General features: G+C 52.5%; 1 protein-coding gene across 1 annotated transcript in view; it reads left to right on the top strand.

The window, feature by feature from the left end:
• The window catches only part of LOC135550942 (E3 ubiquitin-protein ligase Jade-2-like), a 121823-nt gene that overhangs the window by 83859 nt on the left and 13074 nt on the right, over positions 1-24890 (top strand). Inside the window, exon 7 of the mRNA XM_064982227.1 lies at positions 5049-5180. Coding sequence (XP_064838299.1) covers positions 5049-5180 — 132 coding nt within the window. The remainder of the gene's footprint in view (positions 1-5048; positions 5181-24890) is intronic.

Here is a 24890-nt window from a genome sequence, read left to right as displayed (position 1 = left end):
ACTGCTCCAAAGTCCAATGATGGCGAGCTTTACACCACTCCAGCTGACGCTTGGCATTTCGCATGGTGATCTTAGGCTTGTGTGCGGCTGTTCAGCTATGGAAACCCATTTCATGAAGCTCCCCGCGAACAGTTTTTGTGCTGAACTCGGTAGTGAGTGTTGCAACCGAGAACAGACTATTTCTACGCACTTTAGCACTCTGTGGTCCCGTTCTGTGGGCTTGTGTGATCTACCACTTCCCAAAATTTATGGTTGACCGGGGAAGCTCTAGCAGGGCAGAAATTTGGCCAACTGACTTGTTGGAAAGGCCATTCTACTGCCAATGTTTGTCCAATTGGTAGTTACAGTCTTGTCACTGCGCTGTATGTCCCGTACGGACTCGGGAGAGGCGAAGGTCAAGAGCCGTGCGTCCTCCGAAACACAACCCAGCGAAGCCGCACTGCTTCTTGACACAATGCACGCTTTACCCGGAAGCCAGACGCGCCAATTTGAAACACAGTACACCCGGCTACCGTGTCAGCGTGCATGCGCCTGACCCGCCACAGGAGTTGCTAGAGCGCGATGTGACGAGATCCCTGCCGGGCAAACCTTCCCCTATCCAAGACAATGTCGTCTCATGGGTCTCCCAGTTGCAGCCGGCTGTGACACAGCCCAGTATCGAACCAGTGTCTGTGGTAACGCAGCTAGCACTGCGATGCAGTGCCTTGGACCGCTGCGCCACTCGGGAGGCCCTGTGTGCTTGATTTGCTACACCTGTCAGCAACGGGTGTGGCTGAAATGGCCAAATCCACAAATTTGTATATATAGTGTATGTATATGTCAAGAATCGAGTATATAAATAAATATACGGTGTGTATAACAGTGTAACTACAATGCAATGTACAGTTGTAGAAATATTAGCATGAGCTATGTCGAAAATACAGTATTTAAATACACATTATACAGTGATTTTCGGAAAGTATTCAAAAAGTATTACCCCTTGACATTTTTCCACATTTTGTTACGTTACAGCCTTTTTCTAAAATTAATTAAATCGTTTTTTCCCCTCATGTCACGCCCTGGTCGAAGTATATTGTGTTTGTCTGCATTTAGTTGGTCAGGCCAGGGTGTGACATGGGTTTATTGTGGTGTGTTTTGTCTTGGGGTTTTTGTTAGGTATTGGGTTTGTGGCTTAGTGGGGGTATCTAACAAAGTCTATGGCTGTCTGGAGTGGTTCTCAATCAGAGGCAGGTGTTTTTCATTGTTGGGAACCATATTTAGGTAGCCATATTCTTTGAGTGTTTCGTGGGTGATTGTTCCTGTCTCTGTGTTTGTTGTCACCAGATAGGCTGTATAGGTTTTCACGTTCCGTTTGTTGTTTTTGTATTGTTCGTTTTCATCGTCATTAAACATGTCTCAAAAATACCACGCTGCATTTTGGTCCGACTCTCTTCCACCAGACGAAAGCCGTTACACCTCATCTACATACAATACCCCATAATGATAAATAAAAACCTGTTTTTTAGAAAATTTAGCAAATGTATAAATAAAAAAAGCTGAACACATTTACATAAATATTCAGACCCTTTACTCAGTACTTTGTTGAAGCACCTTTGGCAGTGATTACAGCCTTGAGTCTTCTTGGGTATGTCGCTATAAGCTTGGCACACCTGTATTTGGGGAGTTTCCCCCCATTCTTCTCTGCATATCCTCTCAAGCTCTGTCAGGTTGAATGGGGAGCGTCGCCACACAGCTATTTTCAAGTCTGTCCAGAGATGTTCAATCGGGTTCAAGTCCGGCCTCTGGCTGGGCCACTCAAGGACATTCAGAGACTTGTCCCGAAGCCAAACTGCGTGGTCTTGGCTGTGTGCTTTTGGTCATTGTCCTGTTGGATGGCGAACCTTTGCCCCAGTCTGAGGTCCTGAGCACGCTGTCGCAGGTTTTCATCAAAGATCTCGATCTCCCTCGATCCTGACTAGTCTCCCAGTCCCTGCCACTAAAACAAATCCCCACAGCATGATGCTACCACCACCATGTTTCACCATAGGGATGTTGGCAGGTTTCCTCCAGACGTGACGCTTGGCATTCATGCCAAAGACCGCAGTCTTGGTTTTATCAGACCAGAGAATCTTGTTTTGTTATTGTCTGAGATTTCCAGGTTTCCAAGCGAGCTGTCATGTGCCTTTTACTGAGGATGTCTTCCGTCTGGCCTCTCTACCATAAAGGCCTGCTTGGTGGAGTGCTGCAGAGATGGTTGTCTGGAAGGTTCTCCCATCTCCACAGAGGAACTCTCTAGAGCTCTGTCAGAGTGACCATCGGCTTCTTAAGTCACCTCCCTGACCAAGGCTCTTCTCCCACGATTGCTCAGTTTGGCCGGACAGCCAGCTCTAGGAAGAGTCTTGGTGGTTCCAAACTTCTTCCATTTAAGAACGATTGAGGCCACTGTGTTCTTGGGGACCTTCAATCCTGCAGACATTTTTTGGTACCCTTCCCCAGATATGTCCCTCGACACAATCCTGTCTCTGAGCTTTAATGCCTAAATTCTTATGTAAATAAGATATTTCTGTTTTTTATATTTAATAAATGTGCAAAATATTCTCAAACTTTTTCACTTTGTCATTTTGGGGTATTGTGTGTAGATTGATGAGGATGAAAAAAAAGATCTGCAATTTTAGAATTAAGGCTGTAACGTAACAAAATTAGCAAAAAGTCAAGGGGTCTGAATACTTTCTGAATGCACTATAGGATGAGCCATGACTTGAATGCAGTATATAGACTGAGTAGTGATGCACCGATATGACATTTTTGGTCGATACCGATATCCAATATTTTCCTTATACCAATAACCGATATTTAAAATTTTAGAGGCCTTTTAAGTATTCCAGTACAGTTAAATAGTTAACACACACACATTGACGCAGCAGTCTAAGGCACTGCATCTCAGTGCAAGAGGCGTCACTACAGTCCCTGGTTTGAATCCAGGCTGTATCACATCTGGCCGTGATTGGGAGTCCCATAGGGCGGCGCACAATTGGCCCAGCGTCGTCCGGGTTTGGCCAGGGAAGGTCGTCATTGTAAATAAGAATTTGTTCTTAACTGACTTGCCCAGTTAAATAAAGGTTACACACACACACACACACACACACACACACACACACACACACCACACTGACAAACAAAGTTATTTTGTTGGCATTTACGTATGTCCCCATTACCAGTAAAGATAATCAAAACCTATTTCTTTCACTTGCTTGCTGTACTGTTTTGTTATTCATTTGTTCAGTCGTTTCTCAACCAGGATTTCTATGGAACTCCTTTTGTGTCTTTGGATGTCAAAAAAGATACACGTCAAATAACACTAATTGTCTTGTCAAATAAGCTTGTTGACCAATATGACTGCACGTCACATAAGAATTTAACACGTTCACACATTTTTTTACATAGTTATTACACATTAATTACATTATCACTCGTATTTCATATGTCGACAATTCATCAATACGTATACTATGATGCTGGTAAAGTTGTCTCGCGCACCTACAGTGCTGGTCATAAAAAAAAGCTAGCTAGCTCATGGATGCAAATAATGTTCTTCCCCAAAAACATAGCAAAACAACATTGTCTGGTTCAGTAGCTATCATTTGCTAGCTAACTATATAGCTAGGTGTCATCATCTAAAATAACCCTCATTTATCAGACAGCTCTTATTTGATTAGTGGTGGTCAACCCATCTATGTGAAGCCAGCCACAATAAGGATTTGCCACAAGAGTGGACTTTACGGTTCGTCTTCAAAATAAAAGTATGTCATTGACAGTGATGCAAATCAATACAGATAGTAGAATTATGCCATAATTGAATAGATCCTGTTAAACGAGTTTGGAATGTTATTTAAAATCAACAAAAGACAATTTGTTCATTTGACAAAAATCTGTTGACATCACACTGGATTTATTATACTTTAGAATTGCATTGGGGCATACTTATTTCACTGTACAGCCTTACCTATGGATTGTGGATCAATGACATGGGATATCAGTCTACTCAGTGACACCCAGAGAACATTAGCATTGTAGCTCTTATTGCAGGACTCTGAAACAACTTTGAATTGAGACACATTTATTGTCAACCTATGTGTATTGAACACTATTCCCAAGGAAAAACAATACTGCGTGGATGTTTTGGAGTCTGATAACTCTGTCGAGGACGTTGGAAAAAAAATATATTGGGTATTCAGTAGACTGTTACCCCATTTCATTGATCCCCAATCCTTAGGTGAAGCTGTACAGTGCAATATGAATGCCAATACACACAATAGGCTGACTGGGGAGGTGATTTCACACAGTCACAGTCCTGTGTTAAGAGCTACAACGCTAGTATTTGCGTTAATTCTTCACATTTGTGTTCTGTGGGTGTCACCGAGTAGACTGAGTAGTCTTAACTGACTTGCCTAGTTAAATAAAGGTAAAATTTAAAAAATATTGTCAAATAGTGTTATTTGATGTGTTTGTATACGTGTTCCCAGTCACCTTGCCGTGGTTAAATGTGGTGGTTCATCCTTTCAGTTTTACGTGAATGCTGCCATCTATCCACGGTTTCTGGTTTGGATAAGTTGTATTTGTCACAGTGGTAACAACATCCTCTATACATTTCCTGATTAACCCAGTCACTGAGTCAGGTTATACGTTGATACTATTCCCAGAGGCAACCCGGAACATTTCCCAGTCCACGTGCTCAAAACAGTCTTGAAGCATGAATTCCGATTGGTCAGACCAAAGTTGAACAGACCTTACCACTGGTGCTTCTTGGTTAAGTTTCTGCCTATAGGCGGGATATAACAGGATGAAGGCGTGTTCTGGTTTAAGGAAAGGTGGGCGGGTGTAGGTCTTGTAGCTGTCCCAGAAGGGACAGTAACAATAGTCAAGTGTGTTGATAGAATTTCAGGGAGCGCTTTCCTCAAATATCCTTTATTAAAGTCACCCACTACAATAAATCCTAGGAGAGGCCTGCTCTTGCCTCTCCCTAACATCATGCATGGCTGCACTGTAATGTTGCTCTATTTCCTCTGCAGAGAAAACCATGAAGGGGCAGAAGGGAAAGCAGAACGGGGTGAAGGAGAGGGGGAAGGAGCGGCGGAAAAGCAGTCCAGAGAAGAAGAATGAGAGGTGGAAGTGTGAGAATGGCTCCCTCCTGAAACAGCTAGGTAAGTCTTACACACCACAGGGGGGGGGGGTGTCTGTGTTAATATGTAGTGTGAGTTTCCAGGTGAGTTATTGTCTTATGTAATACTCACACACCCGGAACCCCCTCCCCTTTGGGGAGTAGAGGCGATTCCAGTCTCACACCATCTACATCCTCCTCCCGATTCACCACCCTTCACTGGAAGTGTGCACTTGCACACTCCATGTCATGGATTAACAATGGTGGAAACTCCCCCTGACAAGGCTTCCACCAATCCAATCATTTCAAATCCATGATTGGGAGTGTGCAGGTGCACATCTCTGGAGACCAGAGGAGAATCTCAATTGCATACTCCTTGCGTCCTCTCTCTCCTCCTGCTCAAAACCCATTGGATTAGAAAGCCAGAGGTCCCTCCCCTCTGACCTTCTCATCCAATGGGTTTTCAGTAGTGTTGCACTGTATACCGAAACTTCTGTACCTTTTCGATACTAGAACATGAAAAACGGTTCGGTACTAGAATTTTTTACTTTTGGTACTTCTGTATGTGTTTCATGTCATGTACCGATTGAGAGGATCGAATCCTTGTAGTAATTTGTCTGAATCTTATCAAGAGGGCAAGTAGCTAGCCAGGCTGCCCCGCATGCAGCTGACACAGTGCAAGCAACTTTTGTGAAGAAAGTGCGAGGAGAGAGAGAACGCTAACAGCATGGCGAAAACATCATACCTCCATATCCGCATCTTGACAAAACTGTCTCCAGAAGCGAACTATGGTAATACTTTCCTTATAGAGCAGTGAATGAGGGCCAGCCCACTGAAACAACTAAGCAAAAGGTGTTACAAAGCAGATCAGTGCAGTTCCAAAACCACATTTAAAAAAAAAAAAAAAAATCTGTATTTTACACGACATCAAATTGTATTTGTTTGTGTGTAGATTGATGAGGAACATTTTTTATTTAATCATTTTTAGAATAATGCTCTAAAGTAAAAACAAATGTGGAAAAACTCAGGTGGTCTGAATACTTTTTCCCGAATGCTCTGGATTTAGGGACTGTGAAAAGACCCCTGGTGGCATGTCTGGTAGGGTAAGTGTGTGTCAGAGCTGTGTGAAAGTTGATATGCAAACGATTTAGAATTTTCAGCACATTGCATCACTTATTTTTATGAAGAAACAGTCAGTCTCTCCTCAACTCTTAGCCAAGAGAGACGGACATGCATAGTGTTTATATTAGCCCTCTGATTACAGTGAAGAGCAAAATGTGCCGCTCTGATCTGGGTGTTTTATTTTTGAAAGAATTTGAGTATAGAATAGAATATATCCTAGTTATTATTTTAGTTGTTCAACCAGTTATCAACATATTGGTCAATGTTTAAAAAAATAAAGCCCAGTAGTTGTTCTGTGACTTTAGCTAATACACTTTTTTATGGTATCGAGTATTGTTTTTGATATCAAGTATAGTTTTGGTATTGAATATCGGGATACTAATCCTGGTATCTGCATTGAAGTCAAAATTCTGGTATCTTGACAACACTAGTTTTGAGAAGGAGGTGAGGAGAGAAGACACGAGGAGTGTGCAATTGAGATTCTCCCTAATATATCAGGGTCCAAACTCTCCCCAGCTGATGATCATGATGAAGATGCTTTGTCCTACAGCGACACATATCCAACAAGAAGCATCCTTCATTCCCAGCGATTCCTTTGTGACTGGACCCTTTGTGGGTGGACCCTTTGTGGGTGGAGCCTTTGTAACAATACCAAAGAAGAATCATGTCCCACGTGTCCACATAGCCTACAGTGCCTTTGGAAAGTATTCAGACCCCTTGACTTTTTCCACAAAAAAATGTTACAGCCTTTTCCTAAAATGTATTAAATAAAACAAATTCCTCAGCAATCTACACACAATACAAAGCGAAAACATTTTATTTTTTTATTTTTAGTAAATGTGTTAAAAAACTAAAACATGAATACCTTATTTACATAAGTATTCAGATCCTTTGCTATGAGACTTGAAATTGAGTTCAGGTGCATCCTGTTTCCATTGATCATCATTTGAGATGTTTCTAAACTTGGAGTCCACCTGTGGTAAATCCAATTGATATGACATGATTTGGAAAGGAACACACCTGTCTATATAAGGTCCCACAGTTGACAGCGCATGTAAGAGCAAAAATCAAGTGATGAGGTCGAAGGAATTGTCTGTAGAGCACCGAAACAGGATTGTCAAGGCACAGATCAGGGGAAGGGTACCAAAACATTTCTGCCGCTTTGAAGGTCCCCAAGAACAAAGTGGCCTCCATCTTTCTTAAATTGAAGAAGTTTATATATCGGATATAGGTATCGGCCAAAAATGTCATATCGGTGCATCACTACTCAGTCTATATACTGCATTCAAGTCATGGCTCATCATACAGTGCATTCAGAAAGTATTCAGACCCCTTGACTTTTTGCTAATTTTGTTACGTTACAGCCTTAATTCTAAAATTGCAGATCTTTTTTTTCATCCTCATCAATCTACACACAATACCCCATAATGACAAAGTGAAAAAGTTTGAGAATATTTTGCACATTTATTAAATATAAAAAACAGAAATATCTGTTTAGACGGATAGACGGGAGCCAGTCCTCAGTAAAAGGCACATGACAGCCGGCTTGGAGTTTGCCAAAAGGCACCTAAAGACTCTCAGAAACAAGATTCTCTGGTCTGATGAAACCAAGATTTAACTCTTTGTCCTGAAAGCCAAGCATCATGTCTGGGGGACCATCCCTATGGTGAAGCATGGTGGTGGTAGCATCATGCTGTGAGGATGTTTTTCAGCGGCAGGGACTGGGAGACTAGTCAGGATCGAGGCAAAGATGAATGGAGCAAAGAACAGATAGATCCTTGATGAAAAACCTATGACAGAGCGCTTAGGACCTCAGACTGGGGCGGAGGTTCAACATCCAACAGGACAACGACCCTAGGCACACAGCCAAGACGGTGCATAAGTGGATTCGGGACAAGTCTCTGAATATCCTTGATTGACCCAGCCAGAGCCCAATCGAACATCTCTGGAGAGACCTGCAAATAGCTGTTTAGCAACGCTCCACATCCAACCTGACTGAGCTTGAGGCGATCTGCAGAGAAGAATGGGAGAAATTACCCAAAAACAGGTATGCCAAGCTTGCAGCGCCATACCCAAGAAGACTCAAGGCTGTAATTGCTCCCAAAGGTGCTTCAACAAAGTTCTCAGTAAAGGGTCTGAATACTTATATAAATGTGATATTTCCATTTTCTTTTTTCCTGTTTTTGCTTTGAACTTCTGTACTGCCAACACATACTTCAGCCTTCAGACAGGACACACCTGTAACACCATGACGACAGACAGTAAGGTCACTTACAGTAGGTTGGTCTTCAACCATCAGTCAGAAACCAGACAACCATGTTTCCATGACAGAGGACGGTGTGTGTTTATGTGTCTGTGTAGATCAGAATCAGGTTTATTGTCCCACAAGAGGAAAATCTTGCCACTGCTCGCATACACAAAATATTAAGAAAACACAGCAGGAAACAGTCAGCCATAAATAGTACCCCACCAGGAGGAAGCTACAGTACATGGAATTGTTCATAATAGTCGCAGCCCTGGGATGAAACTCCTCCTGAAGCAGTGGTGGAGTGAGGAGTCTGGGCTGGAGATGGTGTGGCAGGCTTTGCACTGGATAGTGGTTCATTCAGTAGGGAGAGTTTTGGAGCGAGGGTCCAATCAGTTCAAATCAAATCAAATTTTATTTGTCACATACACATGGTTAGCAGATGTTAATGTGAGTGTAGCGAAATGCTTGTGCTTCTAGTTCCGACAATGCAGTAATCAGTTTAAATACCATGTTGGGGATCCTTAATAGTTTATTGTGGTGTGAGACTGTCAGCATGTTGCGGTATCAGATAATTCAATAGAGTAGTGATGAGGATGGGCCGGTAGAGCAGCAGAAGGAGTTTTGATTTGATTAGACTCCTGATGACAGACAGATGTTGCTGTACCGTGTAGGAACAGGTTGACATACACTCCAAGTTTACCTTGACACACTTAACCCCAAATTGCTCCAGGGACGGTGCACTCATTGTGGCTGTGTTTCTGTGTATTGTGTGTGTTGTTTCTCAACAGCAATGAATGATGGAGTACTACAGGTATTCTGTCCTCTATTCTTCTTCCCAGACACTGTTGGCTCTCTCCTGTCGGTTGGAGTGATATACTGTAATTTAGAGATACCAGTTGTTTCCATGCGATGCCAGATCAGATATCGCCAGGGAGAGAGTTAAGCACTTTGCATACACAGAGGGATGGGCTGAGTGGATATTTGCCGAGTATCCACTTGTCCCTCTAGTCAAAGTTGCTTGTGCCTTCACACAAGGGCGACGCCCACCGGTGACCATAGCAATGAAATAAACAAACATTATCAACGTGTGAAAAGTGAATGTCTTATAATTCAATAAGCATGCATAAAAAAGTATTTACATAAGGAACAGAAATGATTAACCCCAAAATACATCACTGACCACACCGCCTGGATAGAATTTAGGTTGCAATTTGGGAAGCAGACACAGACTGGCATCTTTCCACTAGGGCTAAGAATTGCCAGGGACCTCACGATACGATATTATCACGATATTTAGGTATGATATGTATTGCAATTCTCATGATTCTATATGTATTGCGATTTGATACTGTGATTTTATTCCAATTTAATGTTCCTAACATATTGCTAACAATATGTCTGCTGCAGAGGGACAAGAGAGAGCCATGAGAAAACAAGTTATCAGTCATGGAAATAAAGGTGCTGAAAACAAATTGGCTCCCTATTTAAAAAGAAGATGGAGAACAAACTATGAAGTAAAAATACTGGTGTTTTGCTGCAGGTACAGCCAACTAGCGCCAAAATAATATTGAGGTATTTTCTAAATGATATGATATATAGTAAAAAATGATATCCCTTTATGTAACTGCAGCAATTTTTCCTCCCCATCACTAAAGGTCACCCAGGATGTCAGACAGAGGACTGTAGAGTCCCTCTGAGTGTTACGTCGTGGAATCGACTTAAGGGCCTTCTGGGTGTTGATATTGAGCTCTATCCCCAGACTGATACTTTGGGAATCATTTTAACACTTAATTTGTGTTTTTTCAGATGTCGAGTTTACAGAGCTCTCTCTCTCTCTGAAACTCACTGCTCACTCCCCCCCTCTTTCCCTTGCTCTGTGCGTATGTGGGGTTGTCAGGGTGACGGTTAGCACCTGAAAACAATCGGTAGACTGTAGCGGGGCCAGCACAAACACAAGTCTGGCTCTGCCCCAGCCAGCGCATTCCTGGCCCTACCTAGATTAGCTCAGCCTTCCAGGCTCCCTGGTTCTACCTAGCTTAGCTCAGCCTTCCACGCTCCCTGGTTCTACCTAGATTAGCTCAGCCTTCCAGGCTCCCTGGTTCTACCTAGATTAGCTCAGCCTTCCAGGCTCCCTGGTTCTACCTAGATTAGCTCAGCCTTCCTCCCTCCCTGGTTCTACCTAGATTAGCTCAGCCTTCCACGCTCCCTGGTTCTACCTAGCTTAGCTCAGCCTTCCAGGCTCCCTGGTTCTACCTAGATTAGCTCAGCCTTCCACGCTCCCTGGTTCTACCTAGATTAGCTCAGCCTTCCAGGCTCCCTGGTTCTACCTAGATTAGCTCAGCCTTCCAGGCTCCCTGGTTCTACCTAGATTAGCTCAGCCTTCCAGGCTCCCTGGTTCTACCTAGATTAGCTCAGCCTTCCACGCTCCCTGGTTCTACCTAGATTAGCTCAGCCTTCCACGCTCCCTGGTTCTACCTAGCCTAGCTCAGCCTTCCACGCTCCCTGGTTCTACCTAGATTAGCTCAGCCTTCCACGCTCCCTGGTTCTACCTAGATTAGCTCAGCCTTCCACGCTCCCTGGTTCTACCTAGATTAGCTCAGCCTTCCACGCTCCCTGGTTCTACCTAGATTAGCTCAGCCTTCCACGCTCCCTGGTTCTACCTAGATTAGCTCAGCCTTCCACGCTCCCTGGTTCTACCTAGATTAGCTCAGCCTTCCACCTCCCTGGTTCTACCTAGATTAGCTCAGCCTTCCACGCTCCCTGGTTCTACCTAGATTAGCTCAGCCTTCCACGCTCCCTGGTTCTACCTAGATTAGCTCAGCCTTCCTCCCTCCCTGGTTCTACCTAGATTAGCTCAGCCTTCCACGCTCCCTGGTTCTACCTAGATTAGCTCAGCCTTCCACGCTCCCTGGTTCTACCTAGATTAGCTCAGCCTTCCACGCTCCCTGGTTCTACCTAGATTAGCTCAGCCTTCCAGGCTCCCTGGTTCTACCTAGATTAGCTCAGCCTTCCACGCTCCCTGGTTCTACCTAGCCTAGCTCAGCCTTCCTCCCTCCCTGGTTCTACCTAGATTAGCTCAGCCTTCCACGCTCCCTGGCCCTACCTAGATTAGCTCAGCCTTCCACGCTCCCTGGTTCTACCTAGATTAGCTCAGCCTTCCACGCTCCCTGGTTCTACCTAGCCTAGCTCAGCCTTCCTCCCTCCCTGGTTCTACCTAGATTAGCTCAGCCTTCCACGCTCCCTGGTTCTACCTAGATTAGCTCAGCCTTCCTCCACTCCCTGGTTCTACCTAGATTAGCTCAGCCTTCCACGCTCCCTGGTTCTACCTAGATTAGCTCAGCCTTCCAGGCTCCCTGGTTCTACCTAGATTAGCTCAGCCTTCCAGGCTCCCTGGTTCTACCTAGATTAGCTCAGCCTTCCAGGCTCCCTGGTTCTACCTAGATTAGCTCAGCCTTCCACGCTCCCTGGTTCTACCTAGATTAGCTCAGCCTTCCACGCTCCCTGGTTCTACCTAGATTAGCTCAGCCTTCCACGCTCCCTGGTTCTACCTAGCCTAGCTCAGCCTTCCAGGCTCCCTGGTTCTACCTAGATTAGCTCAGCCTTCCACGCTCCCTGGTTCTACCTAGTTTAGATCAGCCTTCCACGCTCCCTGGTTCTACCTAGCCTAGCTCAGCCTTCCTCCCCCTGGTTCTACCTAGCTTAGCTCAGCCTTCCCCTGGTTCTACCTAGATCCCTCCCTCCCTGGTTCTACCTAGCCTAGCTCAGCCTTCCTCCCTTCTCTCTGTTCCCCCTCCCTCCCTCCCCTTCTCTCTGTTCCCCCTACCTAGATTAGCTCAGCCTTCCACCTCCCTGGTTCTACCTAGTTTAGCTCAGCCTTCCACCTCCCTGGTTCTACCTAGTTTAGCTCAGCCTTCCTTCCCTCCCTGGTTCTACCTAGTTTAGCTCAGCCTTCCTCCCTCCCTGGTTCTACCTAGTTTAGCTCAGCCTTCCTCCCTCCCTGGTTCTACCTAGATTAGCTCAGCCTTCCTCCCTCCCTGGTTCTACCTAGATTAGCTCAGCCTTCCTCCTCCCTGGTTCTACCTAGATTAGCTCAGCCTTCCACGCTCCTGGTTCAACCTAGATTAGCTCAGCCTTCCACCCTCCCTGGTTCTACCTAGATTAGCTCAGCCTTCCACGCTCCCTGGTTCTACCTAGATTAGCTCAGCCCTTCCCTACCTCCCTGGTTCTACCTAGCCTAGCTCAGCCTTCCTCCCTCCCTGGTTCTACCTAGCTTAGCTCAGCCTTCCACGCTCCCTGGTTCTACCTAGATTAGCTCAGCCTTCCACGCTCCCTGGTTCAACCTAGATTAGCTCAGCCTTCCACGCTCCCTGGTTCTACCTAGCCTAGCTCAGCCTTCCTCCCTCCCTGGTTCTACCTAGCCTAGCCTAGCTCAGCCTTCCTCCCTCCCTGGTTCTATCTAGACGAGCTTAGCCTTCCTCCCTCCCTGGTTCTACCTAGTTTAGATCAGCCTTCCGCTCTCTGGTTGAACCTAGCCTCGCTCAGCCTTCCTCCCTCCCTGGTTCTACTTGGCTTAGCTTAGCCTTCCTCCCTCCCTCCCTGGTTCTACCTAGCCTAGCTCAGCCTTCCTCCCTTCTCTCTGTTCCCCCTCCCTCCCTCCCTTCTCTCTGTTCCCCCATCTACCTAGCTTAGCTTAGCCTTCCACACTCCCTGGTTCTACCTAGCCTAGCTTAGCCTTCCACACTCCCTGGTTCTACCTAGCCTAGCTTATCCTTCCTCACTCCCTGGTTCTGCTTAGCCTGGTCCTCCCTTCTCTCTGTTTCCCTCTCCCTTCTCTCTGTTCCCCCCTCCCTCCCTTCTCTCTGTTCCCCCATCCCTCCCTTCTCTCTGTTACCCCATCCCTCCCTTCTCCCTTTCCCCCCTCCCTCCCTCCCTTCTCTCTTTCCTCCCTCCCTTCTCTCTGTTCCCCCTCCCTCCCTTCTCTCTGTTCCCCCCTCCCTCCCTTCTCTCTGTTTCCCCCTCCCTCCCTTCTCTCTGTTCCCCCTCCCTCCCTTCTCTCTGTTTTCCCCTTCCCTCCCTTCTCTCTGTTTCCCCCCTCCCTCCCTTCTCACCGTTCCCACCTCCCTCCCTTATCTCTGTTTCCTCCCTCCCTTATCTCTGCTTCCTCCCTCCCTTCTCTCTGTTTCCTCCCTCCCTTATCTCTGTTTCCTCCCTCCACTATCTCTGTTTCCTAGCCTCAGCCTTCCACCTCCCTTTCCCTCCTCCCTCCCTTCTCCTCTGTTCCCCCTCCCTCCCTTCTCTCTGTTCCCCCCCTGGTTCTCCCTCCCTTCTCTGTTTCCCTCCACCCCTCCCTTCTCTCTTTCCCCCTCCCTCCCTCCCTTCTCTCTGTTCCCCCTCCCTCCCTTCTCTCTGTTCCCCGCTCCCTCCCTTCTCTCTGTTTCCCCCTCCCTCCCTCCCTTCCCTCTGTTTCCCCCCCTCCCTCCCTTCTCTCTGTTCCCCCTCCCTCCCTTCTCTCTGTTCCCCCCTCCCTCCCTTCTCTCTGTTTCCCCCTCCCTTCTCTCTGTTTCCCCCCTCCCTCCCTTCTCTCTGTTTCCTCCCTGCCTTCTCTCTGTCCCCCCCTCCCTCCCTTCTCTCTGTTTCCTCCCTCCCTTCTCTCTGTTTCCTCCCCTCCCTTCTCTCTGTTTCCCCGCTCCCTCCCTCCTTCTCTGTTTCCCCACTCCCTCCCTTCTCTCTGTTTCCTCCCTCCCTCCCTTCTCTCTGTTTCCCCCTTCCTCCCTTCTCTCTGTTCCCCCTCCCTCCCTTCTCTCTGTTTCCCCCTCCCTCCCTTCTCTCTGTTCCCCCATCCCTCCCTTCTCTCTGTTTCCCCCTCCCTCCCTCTTCTCTGTTTCCCCCCTCCCTCCCTTCTCTCTGTTTCCCCCTCCCTCCCTTCTCTCTGTTCCCCCTCCATCCCTTCTATCTGTTTCCCCCTCCCCCTCCCTTCTCTCCCCTCTCTCTGTTCCCCCTCCCTCCCTTCTTTCTGTTCCCCCTCCCTCCCTTCTCTCTGTTTCCCCCTCCCTCCCTTCTCTCTGTTCCCCCTCCCTCCCTTCTCTCTGTTTCCCCCTCCCTCCCTTCCCTCTGTTTCCTCCCTCCCTTCCTCTGTTTCCTCCCTCCCTTCTCTCTGTTTCCTCCCTCCCTTCTCTCTGTTTCCCCCTCCCTCCCTTCTCTCTGTTTCCTCCCTCCCCCTTCCCTCTGTTTCCCCCCCTCCCTTCTCTCTGTTTCTCCCCTCCCTCCCTTCCCTCTGTTTCCCCTCCCTCCCTTCCCTTCTCTGTTTCCTCCCCCTCCCTTCTCTCTGTTCCCCCTCCCTCCCTTCTCTCTGTTTCCCCCTCCCTCCCTTCTCTCTGTTTCCCCCTCCCTCCCTTCTCTCTGTTTCCCCCTCCCTCCCTCCCTCCCCCCCCCTCCCTTCTCTGTTTCCCCCCCTCCCTTATCTCTGTTTCCCCCTCCCTTTCTCTCTGTTTCCCCCTCCCTCCCTTCTCTGTTTCCCCCCTCCCTCCCTTCTCTCTGTTTCCCCTCCCTCCCTTCTCTCTGTTTCCCCCCTCCCTCCCTCCCTTCTCTCTTTCCCCCCCTCCCTCCCTCCTTTCTCTCTGTTTCCCCCCCTCCCTCCCTCCCTTCCCTCTGTTTTCCCCCTCCCTTCTCTCTGTTTCCCCCCTCCCTCCCTTCCCTCTGTTTCCCCCTCCCTCCCTTCTCTCTGTTTCCCCCTCCCTCCCTTCTCTCTGTTTCCCCCTCCCTCCCTTCTCTCCCTTCCCTCCCTTCTCTGTTTCCCTCCCTCCCTTCTCTCTGTTTCCCCCTCCCTCCCTTCCTGTTTCCCCCCCTCCCTCCCTGTCTCTCCCCTCCCCTCCCTTCTCTCTGTTTCCCCCTCCCTCCCTTCCCTCTGTTTCCCCCTCCCTCCCCTTCCCTCTGTTTCCCCCTCCCTCCCTTCTCTCTCCCCCCCTCCCTCCCTTCCTCTGTTTCCCCCTCCCTCCCTTACCCCTGTTTCCCCGCTCCCTTCCCTTCTCTTTTCCCCTCTTTTCTCTCTGTTCACCCTCTCCCTCCCTTCTCTCTGTTTCCCCCTCCCTCCCTTCTCTGTTTCCCCCTCCCTCCCTTCCCTCTGTTTCCCCCTCCCTCCCTTCCCTCTGTTTCCCCCTCCCTCCTCTCCCCTCCCTCCCTGTTTCCCCCTCCCTCCCTTCTCTCTGTTTCCCCCTCCCTCCCTTCTCTCTGTTTCCCCTCCCTTCCCTCTGTTTCCCCCTCCCTCCCTTCCCTCTGTTTCCCCCTCCCTCCCTTCTCTCTGTTTCCCCCTCCCTCCCTTCTCTGTTTCCCCCCCTCCCTTAACTCTGTTCCCCCTCCCTTCTCTCTGTTAACCCTCTCCCTCCCTTCTCTCTGTTTCCCCCCCCTCCCTTCTCTCTGTTTCCCCCTCCCTCCCTTCTCTCTGTTTCCCCCTCCCTCCTCTGTTTCCTCTGTTTCCCCCTCCCTTCCCTCTGTTTCCCCCTCCCTCCCTTCCCCTGTTTCCCCGCTCCCTCCCTCCCCCTTCTCTTTTCCCCCTCCCTCTCTGTTCCCCCTCCCTCCCTTCTCTCTGTTTCCCCCTCCCTCCCTTCCCTCTGTTTCCCCCTCCCTCCCTTCTCTCTGTTTCCCCCTCCCTCCCTTCTCTCTGTTTCCCCCCCCTCCCTCCCTTCTCTCTGTTTCCCCCCTCCCTCCCTTCTCTCTGTTTCCCCCCTCCCTCCCTTCCCTCTGTTTCCCCCTCCCTCCCTTCTCTCTGTTTCCTCCCCCTCCCTTCCCCTGTTTCCCCGCTCCCTTCCCTTATCTTTTCCCTCTTTTTCTCTCTGTTCACCCTCTCCCTCCCTTCCCTCTGTTTCCCCCCTCCCTCCCTTCCCTCTGTTTCCCCCTCCCTCCCTTCCCTCTGTTTCCCCCTCCCTCCCTTCCCTCTGTTTCCCCCTCCCTCCCTTCTCTCTGTTTCCCCCTCCCTCCCTTCCCTCTGTTTCCCCCTCCCCTCCCTTCTCTCTGTTCCCCCCTCCCTCCCTTCTCTCTGTTCCCCCTCCCCCATCCCTCCCTTCTCTCTGTTTCCCCCTCCCTCCCTTCTCTCTGTTTCCCCCTCCCTCCCTTCTCTCTGTTCCCCCTCCCTTTCCCCCCCCCCTCCCTCCCTTCTCTGTTTCCCCCTCCCTTATCTCTGTTTCCCCCTCCCTTATCTCTGTTTCCTCCCTCCCTTATCTGTTTCCTCCCTCCCTTCTCTCTGTTTCCCCCTCCCTCCCTTCTCTCTGTTTCCCCCTCCCTCCCTTCTCTCTGTTTCCCCCTCCCTCCCTTCCTCTCTCTGTCCCCCCTCCCTCCCTCCCTTATCTCTGTTTCCCCCTCCCTCCCTTCTCTCTGTTTCCCCCTCCCCCTTCCCTCTGTTTCCCCCCTCCCTCCCTTCTCTCTGTTTCCCCCTCCCTCCCTTCCCTCTGTTTCCCCCTCCCTCCCTTCTCCCTGTTTCCCCCTCCCTCCCTTCCCTCTGTTTCCCCCCTCCCTCCCTTCTCTCTGTTTCCCCTCTCCCTTCTCTCTGTTTCCCCCTCCCTCCCTTCTCTCTGTTTCCCCCCTCCCTCCCTTCCCTCTGTTTCCCCCTCCCTCCCTTCTCTCTGTTTCCCCCTCCCTCCCTTCTCTCCCCCCTCCCTTTCCCTGTTCCCCTCCCCCTTCTCTCTGTTTCCCCTCCCTCCCTTCTCTCTGTTTCCCCCTCCCTCCCTTCCCTCTGTTTCCCCCCTCCCTCCCTTCCCTCTGTTTCCCCTCCCTCCCTTCTCTCTGTTTCCCTCTCTGTTTCCCCCTCCCTCCCTTCTCTCTGTTTCCCCCTCCCTCCCTTCCTCTGTTCCCCCTCCCTCCCTCCCCCCCTTTTCTCTCTGTTCCCCCTCCCTCCCTTCTCTCTGTTCCCCCTCCCTCCCTTCTCTCTGTTTCCCCCCCCTCCCTCCCTCCCTTCCCTCTGTTTCCCCCTCCCTCCCTTCTCTCTGTTCCCCCTCCCTCCCCTTCTCTCTGTTTCCCCCTCCCTCCCTCTCTCTGTTTCCCCCCCCTCCCTTCTCTCTGTTTCCCCTCCCTCCCTTCTCTCTGTTTCCCCTCCCTCCCTTCTCTCTGTTTCCCCCTCCCTCCTTTCCTCTGTTTCCTCCCTCCCTTCTCTCTGTTTCCCCCTCCCTCCCTTCCCCCCTCCCTCCCTTCTCTGTTTCCCCCTCCCTCCCTTCCCTCCCTTCTCCCTCTGTTTCCCCCTCCCTCCCCCTTCTCTCTGTTTCCCCCTCCCTCCCTTCTCTCTGTTTCCCCCTCCCTCCCTTCTCTCTGTTCCCCCTCCCTCCCTTCTCTCTGTTTCCCCCTCCCTCCCTTCTCTCTGTTTCCCCCTCCCTCCCTTCTCTCTGTTTCCCCCTCCCTCCCTTGTTTCTCTCTTCTCTCTGTTCCCCCTCCATCCCTTCTCTCTGTTTCCCCCTCCCTCCCTTCTCTCCCTTCTCTCTGTTTCCCCCTCCCTCCCTTCTTCTGTTTCCCCCTCCCTCCCTTCTCTCTGTTCCCCCTCCCCCTCTTTTCTCTCTGTTCCCCCTCCCTCCCTTCTCTCTGTTTCCCCCTCCCTCCCTTCTCTCTGTTTCCCCCTCCCTTCTCTCTGTTTCCCTCCCTCCCTTCTCTCTGTTTCCCCTCCCTCCCTTCTCTCTGTTCCCCCTCCCTCCCTTCTCTCTGTTTCCCCCTCCCTTCCCTCTGTTTCTCTCTGTTTCCCCCTCCCTCCCTTCCCTCTGTTTCCCCCTCCCTCCCTCCCCTGTTTCCCCCTCCCTCCCTTCTCTTTTCCCCCTCCCTTCCTCTGTTTCCTCCCTCCCTTCTCTCTGTTTCCTCCCTCCCTTCTCTCTTTCCCCCTCCCTCCCTTCTCTGTTTCCCCCTCCCTCCCTTCTCTCTGTTTCCCCCCCTCCCTCCCTTCTCTCTGTTTCCCCCTCCCTCCCTTCTCTCTGTTTCCCCCCCTCCCTCCCTCCCTTCCCTCCCTCTGTTTCCCCCTCCCTCCCTTATCTCTGTTTCCCCCTCCCTTATCTCTGTTTCCTCCCTCCCTTATCTGTTTCCCCCTCCCTCCCTTCTCTGTTTCCCCCCCCTCCCTCCCTTCTCTCTGTTTCCCCCATCCCTCCCTTCTCTCTTTTCCCCCCTCCCTCCCTCCTTTCTCTCTGTTTCCCCCCCCTCCCTCCCTTCTCTCTGTTTCCCCCTCCCCCTTCTCTCTGTTTCCCCCTCCCTCCCTTCCCTCTGTTTCCCCCCCCCCTTCTCTCTCCCTTCTCTCTGTTTCCCCCTCCCTCCCTTCTCTCTGTTTCCCCCTCCCTCCCTTCTCTCTGTTTCCTTCCCTCCCTTCTCTCTGTTTCCCCCTCCCCCTTCCCTTCTCTGTTTCCCCCTCCCTCCCTTCTCTCTGTTTCCCCCTCCCTCCCTTCTCTCTGTTTCCCCCTCCCTCCCTTCTCTCTGTTTCCCCCTCCCTCCCTTCCCTCTGTTTCCCCCCTCCCTCCCTTCTCTCTGTTTCCCCCTCCCTCCCTTCCCTCTGTTTCCCCCTCCCTCCCTTACCCCTGTTTCCCCCTCCTTCCCTTCTCTTTTCCCCTCCCTTTCTCTCTGTTCACCCCCTCTCCCTCCCTTCTCTCTGTTTCCCCCTCCCTCCCTTCCCTCTGTTTCCCCCTCCCTCCCTTCCCTCTGTTTCCCCCTCCCTCCCTTCTCTCTGTTTCCCCCTTTCCCTCTGTTTCCCCCCCCTCCCTTCTCTCTGTTTCCCCCCTCCCTCCCTTCTCTCTGTTTCCCTCCCTCCCTTCTCTGTTTCCCCCCTCCCTCCCTTTTCCTGTTTCCCCCTCCCCTCCCTTCCCTCTGTTTCCCCCCCCCTCCCTCCCTTAACTCTGTTCCCCCTCCCTCCCTTCTCTTCTCTCCTTCCCTCTGTTCCCCGCCCTCCCTCCCTTCTCTCTGTTTCCCCCCCCTCCCTTCTCTCTGTTTCCCCTCCCTCCCTTCTCTCTGTTTCCCCCTCCCTCCCTTCTCTGTTTCCCCCCCTCCCTTCTCTCTGTTTCCCCCTCCCTCCCTTCCCTCTGTTTCCCCCTCCCTCCCTTCCCCCTGTTTCCCCGCTCCCTCCCTTCTCTTTTCCCCTCTTTTCTCTCTGTTCACCCTCTCCCTCCCTTCTCTCTGTTCCCCCTCCCTCCCTTCCTCTGTTTCCCCCTCCCTCCCTTCTCTCTGTTTCCCCCCTCCCTCCCTTCTCTCTGTTTCCCCCTCCCTCCCTTCTCTCTGTTTCCCCCTCCCTCCCTTCTCTCTGTTTCCCCCTCCCTCCCTTCCCTCTGTTTCCCCCTCCCTCCCTTCCCTCTCTGTTTCCCCTCCCTCCCTTCCCCCTGTTTCCCCGCTCCCTCCCTTTATCTTTTCCCCTCTTTTCTCTCTGTTCACCCTCTCCCTCCCTTCCCTCTGTTTCCCCCCTCCCTCCCTTCCCTCTGTTTCCCCCCCTCCCTCCCTTCCCTCTGTTTCCCCCTCCCTCCCTTCCTTCTCTCTGTTTCCCCCTCCCTCCCTTCTCTCTGTTTCCCCCTCCCTCCCTTCCCTCTGTTTCCCCCTCCCTCCCCCTTCTCTCTGTTTCCCCCTCCCTCCCTTCTCTCTGTTTCCCTGTTTCCCCCTCCCTCCCTTCCCTCTGTTTCCCCCTCCCTCCCTTCTCCCTGTTTCCCCGCTCCTTCCCTTCTCTTTTCCCCTCTTTTCTCTCTGTTCACCCTCTCCCTCCCTTCTCTCTGTTTCCCCCTCCCTCCCTTCTCTCTGTTTCCCCCCTCCCTTCCCTCTGTTCCCCCTCCCTCCCTCCCTTCTCTCTGTTTCCCCCTCCCTCCCTTCTCTCTGTTTCCCCCCTCCCTCCCTTCTCTCTGTTTTCCCCCCCCTCCCTTCTGTTTCCCTTCCCCTCTGTTTCCCCCTCCCTCCCTTCTGTTTCCCCGCTCCCTCCCTTATCTTTTCCCCTCCCTCCCTTCTCTCTGTTTCCCCCTCCCTCCCTTCTCTGTTTCCCCCTCCCTCCCTTCTCTCTGTTTCCCCTCCCTCCCTTCTCTCTGTTTCCCCCTCCCTCCCTTCTCTCTGTTTCCCCTCCCTCCCTTCTCTCTGTTTCCCCCTCCCTCCCCCCCTCCCTCCCTTACCCTGTTTCCCCCTCCCTCCCTTCTCTGTTTCCCCTCCCTTTTCTCTCTGTTCACCCTCCCTCCCTCCCTTCTCTCTGTTTCCCCCCCCTCCCTTCCTCTGTTTCCCCCCCTCCCTTCCTCTGTTTCCCCCTCCCTCCCTTCTCTCTGTTTCCCCCTCCCTCCCTTCTCTCTGTTTCCCCCTCCCTCCCTTCTCTCTGTTTCCCCCTCCCTCCCTTCCCTCTGTTTCCCCCTCCCTCCCTTCCCTCTGTTTCCCCTCCCTTCCCTCTGTTTCCCCCTCCCTCCCTTCTCTCTGTTTCCCCCTCCCTCCCTTCCTCTCTGTTTCCCCCCCTCCCTCCCTTCCTCTGTTTCCCCCTCCCTCCCTTCTCTCTGTTTCCCCCTCCCTCCCTTCCCTCTGTTTCCCCCTCCCTCCCTTCTTTTCTCTGTTTCCCCGCTCCCTCCCTTCTCTTTTCCCCCCTCCCTCCCTTCTCTCTGTTCCCCTCTCCCTCCCTTCCCTCTGTTTCCCCCTCCCTCCCTTCCCTCTGTTTCCCCCTCCCTCCCTTCTCTCTGTTTCCCCCCCCCTCCCTTCTCTCTGTTTCCCCCTCCCTCCCTTCCCTCTGTTTCCCCCTCCCTCCCTTCTCTCTGTTTCCCCCCCCCTCCCTTCTCTCTGTTTCCCCCTCCCTCCCTTCCCTCTGTTTCCCCCTCCCTCCCTTCTCTCTGTTTCCCCCTCCCTCCCTTCCCTCTGTTTCCCCCTCCCTCCCTTCTCTCTGTTTCCCCCTCCCTCCCTTCCCCTGTTTCCCCCTCCTTCCCTTCTCTCCCTTCCCCTCCCTCCCTTCCTTTCTCTCTGTTTCCCCCTCCCTCCCTTCTCTCTGTTTCCCCCTCCCTCCCTTCCCTCTGTTTCCCCCTCCCTCCCTTCCCTTCTCTGTTTCCCCCTCCCTCCCTTCTCTCTGTTTCCCCCTCCCTCCCTTCTCTCTGTTTCCCCCTCCCTCCCTTCCCTCTGTTTCCCCCTCCCTCCCTTCCCTCTGTTTCCCCCTCCCCCCTTCTCTCTTTCCCCCTCCTCCCTTCTCTCTGTTTCCCCCCTCCCTCCCTTCCTCTGTTTCCCCCTCCCTCCCTTCTCTCTGTTTCCCCCTCCCTCCCTTCCCTCTGTTTCCCCCTCCCTCCCTTCCCCTGTTTCCCCGCTCCCTCCCTTATCTTTTCCCCTCTTTTCTCTCTGTTCACCCTCTCCCTCCCTTCCCTCTCTTTTCCCCCTCCCTCCCTTCCCTCTGTTTCCCCCTCCCTCCCTTCTCTGTTTCCCCCTCCCTCCCTTCCCTCTGTTTCCCCGCTCCCTCCCTTCTCTCTGTTTCCCCCTCCCTCCCTTCCCTCTGTTTCCCCCTCCCTCCCTTCTCTCTGTTTCCCCCTCCCCTTCCTCTGTTTCCCCCTCCCTTCCTTCTCTCTGTTTCCCCCTCCCTCCCTTCCCTCTGTTTCCCCCTCCCTTTCTGTTTCCCCCTCCCTCCCTTCTCTCTGTTTCCCCCCTCCCTTCCCTTCCCCGCCCCTCCCTTATCTTTTCCCTCTCTTTTTCTCTGTTCACCCTCTCCCTCCCTTCCTCTGTTTCCCCCTCCCTCCCTTCCCTCTGTTTCCCCCCCTCCCTCCCTTCCCCCTCTGTTTCCCCCTCCCTCCCTTCCCTCTGTTTCCCCCTCCCTCCCTTCCCTCTGTTTCCCCCTCCCTCCCTTCCCTCTGTTTCCCCCCTCCCTCCCTTTTCCCCTCCCTGTTTCCCCGCTCCTCCCTTCTCTCTTTCCCCTCTTTTCTCTCTGTTCCCCCTCCCTCCCTTCTCTCTGTTTCCCCCTCCCTCCCTTCTCTCTGTTTCCCCCTCCCTCCCTTCCCTCTGTTTCCCCCTCCCTCCCTTCTCTCTGTTTCCCCCTCCCTCCCTTCTCTCTGTTTCCCCCTCCCTCCCTTCTCTCTGTTTCCCCCTCCCCTCCCTTCTCTCTGTTTCCCCCTTCCCTTCCCTCTGTTTCCCCCTCCCTCCCTTCCCCTGTTTCCCCTCCCTCCCTTATCTCTGTTTCCCCCTCCCTCCCTTCTCTCTGTTTCCCTCTCCCTCCCTTCTCTCTGTTTCCCCCTCCCTCCCTTCTCTCTGTTTCCCCCTCCCTCCCTTCTCTCTGTTTCCCCCTCCCTCCCTTCCCTCTGTTTCCCCCCCCTCCCTTCTCCCTGTTTCCCCTCCCTCCCTTCCTCTGTTTCCCCCTCCCTCCCTTCTCTCTGTTTCCCCTCCCCCCCCTTCTCTCTGTTTCCCCCCCTCCCCTGTTTCCCCTCTCTCTCCCTCCTCTGTTTCCCCCTCCCTCCCTTCTCTCTGTTTCCCCCTCCCTCCCTTCTCTCTGTTTCCCCCCCTCCCTCCCTTCTCTCTGTTTCCCCCTCCCTCCCCCTCCCTTCTCTCTGTTTCCCCCTCCCTCCCTTCCCTCTGTTTCCCCCTCCCTCCCTTCTCTCTGTTTCCCCCTCCCTCCCTTCTCTCTGTTTCCCCCTCCCTCCCTTCTCTGTTTCCCCCTCCCTCCCTTCCCTCTGTTTCCCCCCTCCCTCCCTTCTCTCTGTTTCCCCCTCCCTCCCTTCCCTCTGTTTCCCCCTCCCTCCCTCCCTTCCCTCTGTTTCCCCCCCCTCCCTTCTCTCTGTTTCCCCGCTCCCTCCCTTCTCTTTCCCCTCCCTTCTCTCTGTTCCCCCTCCCTCCCTTCTCTCTGTTTCCCCCTCCCTCCCTTCCCTCTGTTTCCCCCTCCCTCCCTTCTCTCTGTTTCCCCCCCTCCCTCCCTTCTCTCTTTTCCCCCCTCCCTCCCTTCTCTCTGTTTCCCCCTCCCTCCCTTCTCTCTGTTTCCCCCTCCCTCCCTTCCCCCTCCTCTGTTTCCCCCTCCCTCCCTTCTCTGTTTCCCCCTCCCTCCCTTCTCTCTGTTTCCCCCTCCCTCCCTTCCTCTGTTTCCCCCTCCCTCCCTTCCCTCTGTTTCCCCCTCCCTCCCTTCTCTCTGTTTCCCCCTCCCTCCCTTCTCTCTGTTTCCCCCTCCCTCCCTTCCCTCTGTTTCCCCCTCCCTCCCTTCCTCTGTTTCCCCCTCCCTCCCTTATCTTTTCCCCCTCTTTTCCTCTGTTCCCCCTTCCCTCTCCCTCCCTTCCCTCTGTTTCCCCCCCTCCCCCTTCCCTCTGTTTCCCCCCTCCCTCCCTTCTCTCTGTTTCCCCCCCTCCCTCCCTTCCCTTCCTCTGTTTCCCCCTCCCTCCCTTCCCTCTGTTTCCCCCTCCCTCCCTTCTCTCTGTTTCCCCCTCCCTCCCTTCCCTCTGTTTCCCCCTCCCTCCCTTCTCTCTGTTTCCCCCTCCCTCCCTTCCCTCTGTTTCCCCCTCCCTCCCTTCTCTCTGTTTCCCCTCCCTCCCTTACCCTCTTTCCCCCTCCTTCCCTTCTCTTTTTCCCCTCCCTTCTCTCTGTTCACCCCTCCCTCCCTTCTCTCTGTTTCCCCCCTCTGTTTCCTCCCCCTTCCCTCTGTTTCCCCCTCCCTCCCTTCTCTCTGTTTCCCCCCTCCCTCCCTTCTCTCTGTTTCCCCCCTCCCTCCCTTCTCTCTGTTTCCCCCCCTCCCTCCCCCCCTTCCCTTCTGTTTCCCCCTCCCTCCCTTCCCTCTGTTTCCCCCTTCCCTTCCTCTGTTTCCCCCTCCCCCTCCCTTCTCTCTGTTTCCCCCCCTCCCTCCCTTCCCTCTGTTTCCCCCTCCCTCCCTTCCCTCTGTTTCCCCCTCCCTCCCTTCTCTCTGTTTCCCCCTCCCTCCCTTCCCTCTGTTTCCCCCTCCCTCCCTTCCTCCTGTTTCCCCGCTCCCTCCCTTATCTTTTCCCCTCTTTTCTCTCTGTTCACCCTCTCCCTCCCTTCCCTCTGTTTCCCCCTCCCTCCCTTCCCTTCTGTTTCCCCCTCCCTCCCTCTCTGTTTCCCCCCTCCCTCTCCCTTCCCTCTGTTTCCCCCTCCCTCCCTTCCCTCTGTTTCCCCCTCCCTCCCTTCCCTCTGTTTCCCCCTCCCTCCCTTCTCTCTGTTTCCCCCTCCCTCCCTTCTCTCTGTTTCCCCCTCCCTCCCTTCTCTCTGTTTCCCCCTCCCTCCCTTCCCTCTGTTTCCCCCTCCCTCCCTTCTCTCTGTTTCCCCTCCCTCCCTTCCCTCTCCCTCCCCCTCCCTCCCTTCTCTCTGTTTCCCCCTCCCTCCCTTTCCCTCTGTTTCCCCCTCCCTCCCCTTCCCTCCCTTTCCCCCCCCTCCCTCCCTTCCCTCTGTTTCCCCCTCCCTCCCTTCCCCCTCTCTGTTTTTCCCCTCCCTCCCTTCCCTCTGTTTCCCCCTCCCTCCCTTCCC

This window comes from Oncorhynchus masou, chromosome 12, assembly GCF_036934945.1.
Source record: "Oncorhynchus masou masou isolate Uvic2021 chromosome 12, UVic_Omas_1.1, whole genome shotgun sequence".
NCBI lineage: Eukaryota > Metazoa > Chordata > Actinopteri > Salmoniformes > Salmonidae > Oncorhynchus > Oncorhynchus masou.
Note: the sequence above shows the minus strand (reverse complement) of the source record. Positions and strands in the feature narration are given on the sequence as shown.